The 17,264-nt window shown below is 35.6% G+C and overlaps 1 protein-coding gene across 8 annotated transcripts in view; it reads right to left on the minus strand.

Annotated features, from left to right (window-relative positions):
- LOC145959570 (uncharacterized) overlaps window positions 1-17,264 on the minus strand; it is a 126,134-nt gene that overhangs the window by 24,558 nt on the left and 84,312 nt on the right. For 6 of the 8 annotated variants that reach the window (XM_083078548.1, XM_083078545.1, XM_083078544.1 and 3 more), the window contains exons 4-6: window positions 16,511-16,750; window positions 9,836-10,726; window positions 6,066-6,143 (exon numbers count right to left, since the gene is read on the minus strand). In XM_083078548.1, coding sequence (XP_082934674.1) covers window positions 6,066-6,143; window positions 9,836-10,726; window positions 16,511-16,750 — 1,209 coding nt within the window. The remainder of the gene's footprint in view (window positions 1-6,065; window positions 6,144-9,835; window positions 10,727-16,510; window positions 16,751-17,264) is intronic. The other 2 variants (XM_083078546.1, XM_083078549.1) reach the window with 2 other exon arrangements.

Below are 17,264 nucleotides of genomic sequence, written 5' to 3' on the forward strand. Positions count from 1 at the left end.
TTGATCAAAAGCAGGTAGTTGCACGAGGCGACAACTTTGCAAGTCGATTTTTCGAATAATAACGCGATATTCAATTTTTTCCGCACGAATTACTAAAAAATCGGTCAACATCTCAATTCTATCGCAAACACTTGTATTGATTTTGACGGCTGTGACGAATGATCGTAGGATGATCGGCACTTTAATGCTCGTTTTTGCGAAGATATCGGCCGCGTTTTGCGAATGATATTTTTGCGCTTAGTCGATCGTCGTAATAAATTTCCGCGTCCTCGGCTCGTACGCCACAAATCACCGATATAGCGTGGCTTAAATGTACATATAACGTGCGGATTAGCGGTGATACCACTTTGCGGTTTGTGGTCCATGGCCATATACGTTCGCACGGAGTGTGAACAGCGGGTGTCCTTTTTACCGAAATAATCGGGGATGTCTATGCGAATGGGGAAATACTATACGGGACAACATTAGAGAATTTGATCTCTTCAGAAAAACTGGCCATTTTGATCTCCCATATTATATTCTCTTCTCTTCTGTCGAAAGAGTCATGATATCAGGGAATAGTATTAAGAATCTTTATCTCTACATAAAAAAAAATATGATATAAATATATTTTTGAATATATTTTTCTTTTTTAGGTATATTTTGTTTTTTTAGTCATCGAGAAGAGAGGAAAGTAACTTAAGATAAAAGAAATGTATTGCAAAACATTAAAAAGATTGATTCTTTTGTAAGAAAAACTGTTTCAGATAATTTTTAGGAAATTGTATAAAAAGATAAATTTTAAAATAAAAATACATTAATTAAATTAATAAAATAATTATACAATTGGATAGAATTATATGCGATATGAAAATTACCGCAATTTTTTCTAAAGTATTGGATTTATATAGCGCAAGAAATTGAGATTTAATTTAAAAAATTGAAAAAAAATTTGCAGATTATATATAAGTGGCATATTTAAAACTGCTAAAGAGAGAGAGTGATTCAATGATATCAATTATTGACGATCAATTATTTTTTATATAAAATGTTTGCTTTTAAAGTTGTCACTTGTAAAATGCTTCAAAAGTTGTAATAGTGGAGAGTTAATTTTCGAGAGATTTTAATATTACACACACACATACATAATTAAATATTTATGCATAAAATATTTACGCATATTATTATGCATAAATATTTATGCATTTTACGATAGCTTCGATAATTGAACTGAAATGTTATAAAAATATATCCGAAATGATGTAAAAAAACTGTCAGATTATTTTGCTGCGAATCAAGTTATACTCGGTTTGTGATCACGATAAATATTAACAATTATCTAGAAATTGTGTGTGTTGTATACACTTGGAATAAAATTAAATAAACAATACTGTTTGGGCAAAATACTTTTATCATTAGATAAAGAATGTATAAGACTCTCAATATCTTGATATTTACACTTCGATAATAAAAATAGATAGTTCTCGTGCTCGACTTAACAATATTTACGAATGTTGCGTAGGTATTTACAGTAATACTCCAAACCCGTTTGACGCAATCCGCCTACGCTCGACGTTTAATGAAAAAAAATAACTCGTCACGGAAATATCACATCCTGACGAATCGCGGTGTCCATTTCGATCAATCCGTTGGAGATATGCGCCGTCAACGACACAATATCTTTCCGCATGGATATGTCGCTGCCCGTATCATAGGTCGCGTTCATCGGAAAAACAGTTAAACGATATTGAGAAATAAATCTGATTTGTCTGTATCTGCGTGTGTGGAATTTTAAACCTTAAAGTCTCTACAAAAAGACGTGTAATGTCAATAAGGTATGAATAATGAAGCACAGTTGAATGTCTTTTCACCCTAATCACACCCTAACGTGCGAATATCAGAATAATCTCGGCGCGAGAGATGCCCTTCGGAGACACACCTCGAGAAGATAGCGTCCTTGGAAGCCACGATTTGAGCCAGGGCATTTCCCATCTGTAAGGAAGTTATACGCCAATCATAATGCTATTGTCATTCGACAATTCCACCGTCTTTACTGAGCATTGTTACGCGATAACCACCAGCAGATTGGCAAACAAAGTGAAATTAACCGCGATGTAGCTGCCTATTTAGGCTGAATTAGTAACCGTTGTATTCACGGGGATGAATAATAGCCGGTGCGCTTTGATTTGTCGCCTGCGACCGAGGAATTTACTGACCGACAAATTTCCAACTTTGAGCTCTCCGTGTCATTCATCTCGGTCGGCTTCTTCTTCACAAATCGAGTCGTGAATAACGCAAATCACTCGAAATAAATACAAAAAATATATCTTTTGTTTCTTACATTTAATATATATTTATAAATTTTTCTTTATTTTTGTTTGTTTTATTTGAAATTTAATATATTAATTATAACTTAATATATTAATTATAACTTAATTATAACTTAATTATAACTTAATATATTAATCATAACTTAATATATTAATTATAACTCTGGTTTTATGTTATTGCTGTCATTAAATTTATTTTATTTGTAATTTTATATATGATCTTATTGATTTAACAAAAGTTTTGCTCTATTTGTTATTGCTCTATCTAATAATACGATATAAAGTGCACTACGATCTCTTTTATGCTGCGAAAAATCTCGATTCGTCGTTGAGTTCCACCACAGACCTACCATTTGTCATTTTGCAGCTTATGGTTACTCATTACACGTCGGTTCGTGCGATTTTCCACAGACGATTTCGCGACGAGCTCATCATATTATTAGGTTCGTCTTATCGTCTCTTGCCTTCTTCTTTTCGTTTTTCCTTTCTCGGCCTCTTCTCGATAAAATGTCTCGACGACTCATCGATCACTCTGAGTCCGTCGTAAGTTACAGAGAGACGTTTCCGACCACGTGTCGTTTCATCGTGACGACACTTACTCGCTGACAGTGATATAAAGTATCTTTATGTAAGTATCATATAACTTTCTTGCCAAAGTACATCTTTAAATCTACGATGCATCCTTAAAATATCTACATTTTAAAATATCATTTATTTTTTCGATCAGCTGCTTTCCAGCAGCTTATACAAAGACGATTTTTTTCGTAACAGAATTTTATTTTAAACGATATTTTTATTTTAGCTTGTGCATGTGTTAATGATATTGCTATCTTATCCTGACCCTTGCAGCGAATGTACTCATAATTATAAAAGATAATTAATTACATTTTGTCCTAAATATATGTTTAAAGATAAGCATTTGATTAATTAATTTTTTAAAATTCTACGTAATTTTTGCAAATTATGAAAAGAAGTTTAAAAAAAGTTATATCATACGAATATGTAATCAGCCTATTCAACGGCTCCAAAGCTAATATTTTAAATATAGATATCGTTCCCCCGTATCTCTTCGCTTAAATCCTCGGGAGATTCGGATGACCCGATTAAAAGACCCCCAGGGGATAGCTCGGGTACTTTGAGCTCGCTAAGCCCGTACTCACTACTGTGAGTCCCTGAGGGAAAATTATAGATACTGAAAAAAAAAACAGAGTTGTTTTTATATAAAAAAAAACGAGTTTTTTTTCATCACGGTTTTTTTTTTTTTTTTAATGGTGACGTTCATCTGCCGATGGCTCTATTCGAATAAAGAGATAATTGCGTGAGAATCGACTTAGCGCATACGGAATCTCGTTTTATCGCCAAAGAGTTCGCCGCTCTGGAATCATGAATACTCCTCATCGATTTGCCGACATGCACGCGCGTGTCCCGTGATACACGCGACGCATAAATTACACCCTCGCACGTACTGGTCGGTCGATAACCCGCTGGTGGAACGCAATATCGTTATGAAACAAACGTCTCCCGCCTTTGGTGCCGTTTTCTTCCCCCTTTCATATAAACTCTCCCCCTCGTTCTCTCGACTCGAGATATTCCGTGAATTATGCGGGTGAAAAAAAATATTCTCGCATTCTCATATTGCGAGTAAGAACATGTGCGTCCCTTCTTTAGGCCATTTATATTTGCATGATCTAATGTAAATTAATGCGACGACGCAAGGAATCTACATGTTGTGCATGATTTATAATAATGTTTAGATGAATCAAATGGAATGTGTAATGATAAGAAAATAGTGTATTCCAAATACTCGATAATAAATTATTCATATTAGCTGTTTCATTTTGGAAACAATAACGTGCATAAATATTCGAGTTTCTCTGGATAATTCGAAATATTCGCTTCACGAAAATTTCGCCCGCTCTTATTAAGATCCGCGCTCATGAGTGAAGTTGAAAATGAAACGTATTGTTAGTCTTTCTAATTGCGAGTAAGAACATGTGCGTTCCTTCCTTAGGCCCTTTATATTTGCATGATCTAATGTAAATCAATGCGGCGATTTAAGGAATCTATATGTTGTACATGATTTATAATAATGTTTAGATGAATCAAATGGAATGTGTAATGATAAGAAAATAGTGTATTCCAAATACTCGATAATAAATTATTCATATTAGCTGTTTCATTTTGGAAACAATAACGCGCATAAATATTCGAGTTTCTCTGAATAAATCGAAATATTCGCTTCACGAAAATTTCGCCCGCTCTTATAAAAATCCGCGCTCATGAGTGAAGTTGAAAATGAAACGTATTGTTAGTCTTTCTAATTGCGAGTAAGAACATGTGCGTTCCTTCCTTAGGCCATTTATATTTGCATGATCTAATGTAAATCAATGCGGCGATTTAAGGAATCTACATGTTGTACATGATTTATAATAATGTTTAGATGAATCAAATGGAATGTGTAATGATAAGGAAAAAGTGTATTCCAGATACAATAATAAATTATTCATATTAACTGTTTCATTTTGGAAACAATAACGTGCATAAATATTCGAGTTTCTCTGGATAATTCGAAATATTCGCTTCACGAAAATTTCGCCCGCTCTTATAAAGATCCGTGCTCATGAGTGGAATTGAAAATGAAACGTATTGTTAGTCTTTCTAATTGCGAGTAAGAACATGTGCGTTCCTTCCTTAGGCCATTTATATTTGCATGATCTAATGTAAATTAATGCGACGACGCAAGGAATCTACATGTTGTACATGATTTATAATAATGTTTAGATGAATCAAATGGAATGTGTAATGATAAGAAAAAAGTGTATTCCAAATACTCGATAATATATTATTCATATTAGCTGTTTCATTTTAGAAACAATAATGCGCAAATATTCGAGCTTCTCTGGATAAATCGAAATATTAGCTTCACGAAAATTTCGCCCGCTCTTATAAAGATTCGCGCTCATGAGTGAAGTTGAAAATGAAACGTTAGTCTTTCTAATTGCGTGACGTAGATTTCGCGATATAAATTCCGTGTAATGGTAACGTGTTCGTGTAATCGGGCGGGTAGAATTCATTATACCGCGAAATAACATCCCGACGAGACATGGTCGCGGTGAATGCCACTTTAATATTATTTTACCGGTTAAATTAAATCGCGCGATTCACACCGGTGCCTTGTAACAAGGCGACAGTCCGTTTGCCAACGACGTTCCTATCATTTTTCAAACGAATATCTCCTCCGTCACGGCATAATGTCGTAAATGAAGAGTCCGCTTCGCCTCTTTTCTTCGTGATATTCGCCATAATACCGACTTTCATTCTCTGCAAAATTCTATCGCACTAAGATGACTTTCCCTTTAACGCTTAAAGTCTCTGGATCCGCAGGTATTTTCGAGAATCGCTTTATAAAATTAAAGAGAGCGATCTTTATAATAATGAAAATTTTGTATAGCTCTATTTTTTGGATCTATTTAAACGGAATTTTAAAAACGATGGGGAGAATTTCTTCTTTTTGCTTTTTTTCTAGAATTTTCTTTCTCTCCTCTCTCTTTTTCTTATCTACAAGCATTTGCCCTCATTGCATTCTCATTTACTCTCTATACACCCTCTATCATACTGATTTCCATTCTCTCTCTCTCTCTCTCTCACACGCTTTCTCCGTCATGCTCTCCCTTTCTCTCTTTCTCTCTCTCGCTTTCTTTTCCTTTCTCTTTCCGTTCTCTTATCGTTTTTTTATTCTGGAAACGATACAGATACCCTCCGTTATGCTTGAACTGCAGAAGCCGGGACAGTCGGCCACGACGAGCGAGGCTCCGGGGATTGCCGCCCGCTACTCTGCCAACACAATAACAACAAGGCCGCTTCACGAGTCTAATTCCTAGGCATCTAAGTTCACTAGAGACTAAACTTGAGAGACAATGGAATCGTCGGCACTGCGTGCGAAATTGCGCATGTTTCGAACGAGCTATCGGAAAGGAATTCAAATAAATTGCATAAATACAAATGCATAAACACATGTCGCTCAAATAGCACAATCGCTAGTATCTGTGCGTCTCTTCCATCAAATATGTGTCCATATTTTTATTTGATTCGTGTCAGAAAAAAATACAAAGCCATATTTTTTGTCATTTTTTTCGAGAAAAACGTGCATGCGATAATTTTATAAACCCAATATGCAGATTTAACGATGGTTTAACGATGCGACCGTGACCTACCTGTATGCGAGGCGTCTGTCATCGTCAGATGACGATAAGGGAAATCAGCGACGCGTGGGCGACCATTCAACGACTTGGAATTTGATTGAGAGAAATCTGATTGAGCGCCGGTGACGACGGCGCAACGAGATTTAACCGATTTAGCCGATCGGTCGGCGTGTTTCGCGACGATCTCGTTTCTATTTATCTCGTCATACTTAACGTAGGACGTGAAGTAATACGCTTAAATACGTAGCAATTACAACGGTGTTTACAACATAAGTCCGAATATACATCCTAGTTCCATATCCAGGCATTTAACAGGCGCTTCAGATCGATTTTCATTCGACCGGTTTAACGCCGAGATTAGTCGACAATTAATTCGTACAAGTTAATACGCGATGTGCCGATTATGCCGGCGACATTAGATTACGCGGCATTATTACTGAAACGTGTCTCACGCATTAGCAAACTCGTAACGCATGGAAATGCGAGCGTTGCATCATTTGAAATTTTACGATGCTAAAACTCGATGCCCGAATATCGATCCTGTAATTTATAGATTGCATAATATTCGCGAGCGCACCGTTTGCACAGATTCCAACACCTAGAAAACTAAACATTTCCGAGAAATTTGCATGTTTTACCGATTACCTCTGCAAATGTGTCTCCATAATAATCCGTAGAATGTATTCTTCGAATACTTTTAATTATACAGGGTGTCCCATTTTAAATAATACGCTCAAATATCTCCGAAACGGTGCGTTAAATAAAAACATGTTTCAAACAAAAGTTGTATGGCTTGAAGGGGGCCATCAGATGGTGGCAATGATTTGACCTTGGAGAGTCATTTGAAGGTCACGTGAAGGTCACCGTCAATTTCTTAAATGGAACTCCCTATTTTTTATTGAATATTCTTGTAGCTTATCTCGAGGGCTTTCCAAAACACTATAATTAAGTTAGTTTTCATTAAGTACTTTCCGAGTTATGAGGCTTGAAATCATTTCTTAATTTTACATAAACCGTAAAATATCTTGTAAAATATTCATTTTTCGATTATCTTACCTTAATACTTTTATGTACAAAATAATGAGAGGAATCAATTGGTGTAAAGAAAACACATAGTTGTTTCGAAGAAAAAATATGTAATTGTTAATTGCAAATTTCTTCTTTATTTTTTCTACTCAAAAAGTACTTGAGGGAAAAATATTTTATTATAGTGTTTTGGAAAGCCCTCGAGATAAGCTACAAGAATATGCAATAAAAAATAGGGAGTCACATTTAAGAAATTGACGGTGACCTTCACGTGACCTTCAAATAACTCTTCAAGGTCAAATCATTGCCACCATCTAATGGCCCCCTCCAAGCCATATAACTTTTGTTTGAAACATTTTTTTATTTAACGCACCGTTTCAGAGATATTTGAGCTTATTATTTAAAATGGGACACCCTGTATAACAGAGGAATTGAAATGCAAAATCAATTCTCGAGTTTAACATACATTAATTTTAGATACATTATTATATTATAATAATAATTCTCCTCTGAAATAGTTTTATCGTTAATTTTACAGATTTATACCCAAGAAATTAATATTGTCGCAAATTATTATTATGTAACGAATGATTGTACAACGACGGTCGAATATTTACGTAACTCCATTTGCATTAAAATAGGACACGCCCGGGAATTTGAAGCCGCGTATGCGAAGAGTGATTCTGCTGCATTCATTTTGTTTTCGCGACGCATGTTGTTACGAGACACATTGCAATAATAATATACTTTCCGCAATACATAATGCGCTTCCGAAAATACAAGCAAACCTATGGGTAACTGGAAATGGAAAGCAAACATAATTTTCAAACTAACAATGTTCAAATTATATTCTTTCGCGCTTCTTTCTCGCCGATATCGAAATATTCACGGATTCGATTCACGACATTTATTGAAATAGGATATTAAATATATGTCTGCTGTTCGTCGGTCTAGAAAAAATTCAAATATTGTGTAAAATCTCGAGAATGTATATTAACATCGATACTTTTTATTACTTCAATATATGGAATGTAACATCAAGCATTATCAAATATATTTTCATCGAACGTCTTTTAATTGCAATTTAGTATCAATGATAATTTTTGAACGCTTTTCTCCGGATTTTTTTTAATTTTCTTCCGCATCTTTGCGTGAAAAATTCGCTCGTGAATTCGCTTCTACCATCTCTTTTACATACACAAGCTTCTAAACGCGTGGATGACTCGTGATAGATTCCGAGATGTATAAATCCAAAGACGAATGTTGCAAGGTAAATAAGATTATGCACTAGCTACCTGTTGATCCATATCATAGCCCGAAGGAGGTATTGACTTTTAAGGCGCCGTAAATGTTCGATGCGAATACAAGTTAACCTTGAGTCCCGATATGTGATTTTTCGATCGATCAAAATCTCGGAAATCTCGATACGCCGCAGAATGTAAAAGCCTTTCGGTTCATTTACTTTGAAAAAAACCTTGGAAAATCGATAATAAACGAGAAAATCAAACTTTGATTTATTCCCTCAAGTCTTTTGAAAAATGAGATCGTTACTTTAAAACTTTCATATAAATATAAGTAAAAAAAGCAAGGGAAAATACATGTCAATAGAAATATGTAAGATTCAATAATTTACTTTCTAACGAATTTTAGAAAATCGATTTTAGAAACTCGATATAAGAACAATCTAAATTTGATTAATTCTCTCAAGCTTTCGAATAAGACAATTAATTAAAGCTTATTGGCTGGAATGTCTGAGATAACAGGTTTGATCGCATCGTTCGAGAAATAATGCAACGTTCAAAAAAGTTGCACAATTTACGGTATGTAAAATTTGCGAATAATTTTATGAAAAGAATTTTTTTCAGCGAAACTATGTTATTGCAACTTTGTAACATTATATAAAGTAGTTCTTTATACGATCAGAGTATTTTTTCAAGATAAATAGCTCTCCCGCGAGAGACTTTTCTCTCTTTAAATATTAATCATTTTTAATATTCAAGATTACATGCATTATTTATGTTAAATGTATTGTAAATTATTATTTTTTCTTGTTCTATTTGGTCAATGGAATTTAATAGACATATTGATCTCCCCTCGTCGATATTTTCAATCCGAGGGACTAACAAAAACCCGGAAGATATGCGCGCACGCAAAAGACATGCCGACGTTCCATTCTCTCTCAAGTCTCGTCGAGACGAGATCGGGCGACGTGAGATACGCGGTGCGATAAAAGAAAAACGAAAGGAGCAGGGAGCGCAAGTGGTGTGTACGATTTCGTTTAGAGATTATATCACTCACTCGGCGTTGGTCTCCGGCGTGGGCAGGTCACCGATGGTGGTCAGCGTCAGGGTGGACCAGTAGAGGGATCCGAGATACTTCCTGGTCAGGGTGGCATACTCGCCGGGCCGGTAAGGATACACCCAGTCACCCTGGAACCTCTCGGCCTCGCTTAGTAGGTAGTAAAAGCAGCCAAACCAGTGCGCCAGGATGAGCAGTATGTGAATGAGATTCAGCACGCGCCAGAGATTCGGATAAACCGTGCGCGACTCCACCATGTAGTAGTAATTGTACACTCGATAGATCTTCAGGAACCTGGGGAACCTCAGCATCGGGTTGCTGCCGAGATTAAACTGCAGGAGGTCGAGCGGCAGCAGCGCCAACAGATCGAGAATGAAGGACTTGGACTTGAGGTAGTGACCGGCTAGTTTTTTGCTATTGTAGACCATCAAGCCCTGCTCGAGGTAACCAGTCCGAAACTGCACCACCACATCCGAGAAGAACACGAGGTCTGTGAACCCGTCGCAGGCGAGCCAGGCGGCAGGTGCCAACGCCTGCAACTCGGGCAAGCTCTGACGGACGATCAATGTCCAGAGGTTGTAGAGGACGCAGACCGACAATAGCATCAGCCAGTAGTAGTAGAAGTTTTCGTCGGGATTGACCACAGTCTTGGGCGGTTTCTGAGGTCTACGGGGTCGTCTGCGACGTCGGCTACCCGCCTCTCTGTCGTTCGCGTCCCCCTCGCCCTCGGCGGTATCCAGAGTCTCCTGGCTCTCCGGTATCTGCCTGGTGGAGAATCGTTTTAGAAACGAATCCTCGCGCTTTAGGGGCGGTTTCTTCTGGATCGTCGAGATCGCCGAGGACAGCTGCACCGTCGTTCGTAGTTTCATCCACCGTTGATTGCTCTTCGTTCTGCGAGCAGAAAGAGAAACAGATCGCCAGTCAAGGACGAAAGCGGAAGCGGAGCGTGAATCTTTCGGAGGCTTAGAAAAAGAATCAGCTTCTCTGCATATCGAGATTGAATGTAAAAGACTTGCAAGTGAGAAAAATATATAAATGCGCAAATATTTGTGCGAGATTCGTTGCTCGTATAATTTTGTAAGAATAATAACAAGATGAAATTTGCGTATATCAGCTTGATACAGAAAACAAAATGCACACCTCATAAACCGCGCATAAAGGCAGTCGTTAAATAAAAATACAAAGGAAAATGTTACGACTGCCAGTTAAAGTCATTTTAACTCTGGTGGTCGTAAGAGTAATAAAAACATTAATTCCGCCGTATGTGTCGGGTTAAAAAAATTTGTCTGAATGCGTCAGCTGCAGTAGGCAAATATCGAAGCTCGGAAAATCCTTGGCGAAAATAAAACAGTTTCGAGGATATTGCATATATGTAAGCTTTCACAATATTGGAATATTTGACGTCGTGTCACTTCGTTTAATATATATTTTTTGGAGCGACACGTAGAATAATATACATTTTCTCGTAAGATTCACGAAAAAAGCTTGTAATGTTTCATATATAATATCTCGAGAAGGAACTTAATAAAATTATTCAACTGAAAAGATACTTGTGTATCGATCAAATATCAATGCAATGTATTTTTTATATGCAAATTTATATCACACGTTACTCTTTATTAGATTTAATCGTATGCATTGACCTAGAAAAATTATCGGATGGCGCTACATGTGAAATGATAAAATTCGAATACGATAAAGAGATCCTCGACCATGTAATAATACGCGATACAAATGTTCTCGTAGATATTTTTCCTACGGTATAGAGAGATCTCATTTCGTGACAAATTCTATTTTTCTGCTGTCCGTTCGTCGCGAAAGAGAAGAAACCGATAAGTATGGATTGTCGCGCTCTATAAATAATCGCCGTCTCGTGTATCTACGAGTATTAAGTGAACCGCGTGATATACGGGTATCCTCATAGGAACCGAGTACGTACTTTAAAGACTGATTTATCCGGTCGGAAACAATCTGCTCCAATAACGCGTGTCGGATTTATGAAGGTACTAACGGGTAAAATCGTTTATCATCGCGCGTAAAAGGAAGTAGATCAACGCAGAGGTCAATATTTTACTGTTGACATTGCACCTCTTCTCGAACGCGACACAACCAAATATAATTATATTTTTTTCATTATTATTACCAGAAATTTTTCAAACTCTTAGAAAATTCGCAGAAAAGTGCCTAAATAAAATTGCAAAAGTAATCGTTGCAAATCTCATTTCCAACATTTTGCAGATAAAAATTTAAATATTCTGAAACTATAACTATATGTATTAATTTCTTGTTAATTATACTCTTTCTTTAACGTATCTACTTCGCGCAATTACTTTTATTCCTCAACATTATATTTCTACTTTTATCATTTTCTCGAATAAAAGAAAAGTAAAAATGTCTCGTATCATTTAATAATTAAATGCTATATTTTTTGCGAAAAACTAAAAACACGAGAGTTTCAATTTAACTGCATATAAATTTGACATGTGGATATAATAAAAGCAAAATACATGTATGCTCTGTTTAATTTATTAAATTTTCTGAGGATATTTTACATCTCGTGAAAACGGATCAATCGTGTCACTTTTAAAAAAGAACGATAAATATATCGATAAATGTTCTGTAAAAGTCAAATCAATCTATATAATATATTATACATTACAAATTGTTTGCAGTAATAGACACAATTAATCAGAGTTCGTTTGACAATTTGCAATGCGTTTCGAGATGCAATATGTTTCGTGCCTTCGCACGTACGTATATTCTCCTGAAAGAAATATAATTGACATATTCGCGCATCCACACACGCACACACACACACATATTTTGTAATCGGGATTCCGCGTGACTAAATAATGCCGCGAGTTTCTTGCGAAACCACGCATGCATGAGTTTGTTGCGCGATGTCACGCAAAAATTTCACAGGATTCGCTATATTGTATATACGGTATACCACAAGGCACCTCGTTCCGCAGTCCTCGCTATGATTTATATATCTTGCACAAACACATACGGAGATATATAGATACGCATATACTATTCGTTCCATTCGTTCCAACCTAATGTATGCGAAACGGAAGAAACACATCATTCTCATTTCTTTCAGAAAGAGATCGAAGGAATATATACCGCGTGTCGTATCTCCTCTAAATTCTAAGATTTGTAAGATAGGTAGTTCTTGCTTGAGAAAAGTAAGAAATCGAGCGAGAATCGAGATCAGATCAATTAGCTAGAGTATCAGATGGATAGGAGGCAGACAGACAGACAGACAGACATACAGACAGACAGACAGACAGACAGACAGACAGATAGATAGACAAACAGACAGAGACAGTAACATTGCAAAATCGCATACGTTAAACAGAGACAATAACTAAAAGTCGTCATTATGCTACTACGCATTCTTGAATCGTTAATGTAACACCCATGTACTGTTGGAAAGATGTATGTGTTGTCGCGTGTGGAACATTATAAATGGAGAGATTGATTTCTTTTAAATTTACATATTTCCTTTTTAAGGATTATTATACAGGGTGTCCCGAAACTAACGCTTGATATTTTAAAGGCAGATTCTCTGGCCAATTTAAAAACGATTTTTCCTCAGCGAAAATGTCGCGGCACTAATAGTTTTCGAGTTATAAACGATTGAAAATAAAGGGTTTTTCGCAAACTAAGGCTTATGGGAATAAAATATTAATAAAGTCACATTCTTTAGTTAATTTTAGGTAGAGTTTACTTTAATAGAATTTTAATTTAAGGCTTAGTTAGAAAGATACATGATGACAAAAATTGGGAACATGCAAAAAATAATGATCTCCCTCGACATTTTCGCTGAGGAAAAATCGTTTTTAAATTGGCCAGAGAATCTGCCTTTAAAATATCAAGCGTTAGTTTCAGGACACCCTGTATATATTTTTCATTCTTAAAAAATATCACTTTTAATATTAATCACTTGTCAATAAATGTGTTTTATCAATTGATTGCAATTATTTTGAGTTTTAAAGAGCAAAATTATTGCTCGCTTAAAGCAATCTTCCCATTTAAGATTAAATTCTGTCAGTACAAGAAAGATCTCATTGTCAGTAATAACTTTTGCAAATCGTATTAAGGTCTCATGCTTTAATAGTAGATAAATAATTTTTATAATATTTAACCGATAATATTTTTCTCAAAGAAATAATAAAATTTGAAACGTTCGAAAATTTTGAGATGTGGATGATGGACGAGAATTGATATCTGTGCAAAACGGTTGCCGAGAAAGTATGAATCTCTAATCAACGCCAACAAAGAAATATCTCATTAGTGAAATTAATTTGAGATCAATCGCTCGATCGCTTTTACGTTGAAATGTATCGCACTTTTTAGTGAATCGGATCGCACCGATATAGAGCAAGGCAAGAAAACGATCCACGTTATCAATATACAAGCATATCACTTTCGAGTACGACATGAAAGGACAGAATTTATAAACTCTGCTCTTTAAACGCTATAAGCGATATTCCATTTCATTGTCGGATGCAATATATTGCCGATGTCTACTCATTTGAGCGATTCCAATATCAATGATTTATCGTTTAGAAATTTTGCATAATACCAGCGCTTCATTATCCACAAATAAAAGTATGCATAAAATGTCTTTGGCGATCGCGAACAAAACGAACCGTCGATATCACTCAATGAATGATCGCTTGACGCTAAAGAAAATAATCGATAATTCGTAAATTTAATATAAATGTTTGCGAGCTTAAAGATATATTTGAAGGCGGAGAATAAAGGGACGGTCATTCTATCAGTTCTATTATCTAATACAAAATAGAGACCACGAGTCGTACAGTAATCTGAGATAAAGTGTAAAGTAGTATAGAGTGGCGATAGGATAGAGTGACGAGCGAGTAGCCAGTACTTTCGTGCGATTTTATGTTGAATGCAATGTGACGTCCGCGACGTAAAACGATCGGGTCGACATTCGAGACTCTTAATATGTTCCTATACTTTGTCTCATTGTAACATTAATACACTTGATTATACTTCATGACATTTAATTTTGAATTAGGAATTTGTAAATTGATCATCGATAAAGATGATCCAAAGTTGTATATAAAAATATTATTATTTACATAGATTATCGTATGCATCATTTTATTTTATCATGAAAATAACATATATTTATAACATATAACGAATACTTATACAGGGTGTCCGATTCGTGAGGGACCAAACGAAAAGTGATGATAGATTGGGTCAAACTAAGAAGAAAAGTCCTCTACCATTTTGCAAAATTCGCAATAATTATTAAGTAATAAGCAAAAATGTCACATGAAGGTTACCTTTAATTTTTTAAATGGAACCCCCTATTTTTTATTATGTATTCTTATAGCTTATCTCGAGAGATTTCCAAAACACTATAATAAAGTATTTCTTCATTGAATACTTTTCGAGTTATGAGGCTTGAAATAATTTCTTAATTTTACATAAATCATAAAATATCTAGTAAAATATTCATTTTTTAATTATCTTACCTTAATACTTTTATATGCAAAATAATGAGAGGAATCAATTGGTGTAAAAAAAAACATAGTTGTTTTTAAGAAAAAATATGTAATTGTTAATTGCAAATTAACTTTCTCTCACGAATCGGACACCCTGTATAATAAATATTTTTAGAAAAATATTTTTTATATTTCTACACTTTATTAAATTTGTTATTTTGTCATTAAATTTACCCAACTGGATTTTACCGTAAATGTGAATACTTTTTGAGGCTGCAAAGATAGAACTGGCGGAATAATAGAAAGGTAGAGAGCTCGATAAGTTTATACGTAAACCAAGGCTTTGAGTTTAATACAGCGACACTTTTCCATATAAAGTTTATTACAGTACGTACATTTATTTAGCGAAAGTCTCGTAAATTTTACGTTCTTTCGTTTTACATCGCGAACAATCGTGGCATCGTGTGGATAGTGATGGGAACAATATCAGATTAAAATTGCTTCGTGTGCGAGCGCACAGCAAGGAACGTTTTTGAATAATTCACATTGTTATTTGAAATCCCTGAAACAGTTTTAAAATTCCTAGTTTCGAGAATCTAAAAATCGAAACGGAATATTCGATTATATTCGGAAACCTGTCGTATACACGGAATGAATAATTGACAAGATGCAAACACACGCGCTGCAAGATCTTCAATATTTTCCGACACTGTCGAGATTTCCGAGACTTTTTTTTCTTTTTTCGAGACTATGTGAAAGTTAATTTTTGAAATTCAAAATTTTCGCATTCTGTTATTTTTATTAAATGTGATGTAAAAAAATTTTAAATATAATCTATTAAGATTATAATTCATTATCATTCATTCATATCAAAGTCACAGGCAAAAATTAATCAACAAAATTTCTTTTTTGAGAGTCTCATTTCTATTACTTATTAATTTAATTATTTAAATTATTTTATTAAAATAGTAATTAATGTATTGAAAAATAAAGAACTAAATCAAACGCATAACGTCTTCGAAAACAAAGAATATGAGGGAGAGAAGATAATTACAAAATTGAATTCAAGCCATGGTGCCAAGTTCCCAACACAATCCGAGGGATAGCCTATAAGATTGTACAAGGATGTTTCTGTGTGCGGATGACAGTGCTAGAGGTCACCGTCCATATCGATTAATGGCGGGAATACCTCTTAATTTTGCGTAGAGAGGAATATAACGCCATGACCGCGCGTACGTTACTCCATTTTTGCGAACCCCTCGTGCTACGGGGCCTCCTGGCTGCTGCGGGAATCTCGGTGTCGACGGCGTAGCTCTCCATCGATTCCGAGGTCGTCGAGGTAGCGGCTAATCCTGCACCAGCTGCCTTAGTTGCGAAGGCTCGTCGGTGGCTCGAGATACTGTGTCGTTGACGATAGATCTCCGATGATCTGCGAAGAAGACAGAGAACCCACACGGGTTGCCTCTCTCTCTCTCTCAGTCTCTCTCTCTCTTTCTCACCTCTTTTTCGTTCTCTCTTATTCCCAAATATTCACATTTTCATGTATTCTTTTTCACTACCATTCATATGTCTTTCTCGCGTAATCTTTCAGTCTTTCATGAGCATACTCATTCTAGGATGGGTTATATAGGGTGTCCCAAAATCCCGAAACGGTCGAATATTTCATAAACTATGCACTTTAGAAAGAAATGTTTCAGACAAAAGTTATATGGCTTGAAGGGGGCCATAAGATGGTGCCATTAGTTTGACCTTGAAGAGTCACCTGAAGGTCACGTGAAGGTCACCTCCAACTTTTTAAACGGGACACCCTATATGCTTTTGCATATTTTTGTAGCTCATCTCGAGAGCTTTCCAAAACACTATAATTAAGTTAGTTTTCATTAAGTACTTTCCGAGTTATGAGGCTTGAAATAATTTCTTAATTTTACATAAACCGTAAAATA

This window comes from Camponotus vicinus, unplaced genomic scaffold (assembly GCF_025532165.1).
Source record: "Camponotus vicinus isolate PSW18456_S1 unplaced genomic scaffold, iyCamVici1.0 SCAF_1, whole genome shotgun sequence".
Taxonomy (NCBI): Eukaryota; Metazoa; Arthropoda; class Insecta; order Hymenoptera; family Formicidae; genus Camponotus; species Camponotus vicinus.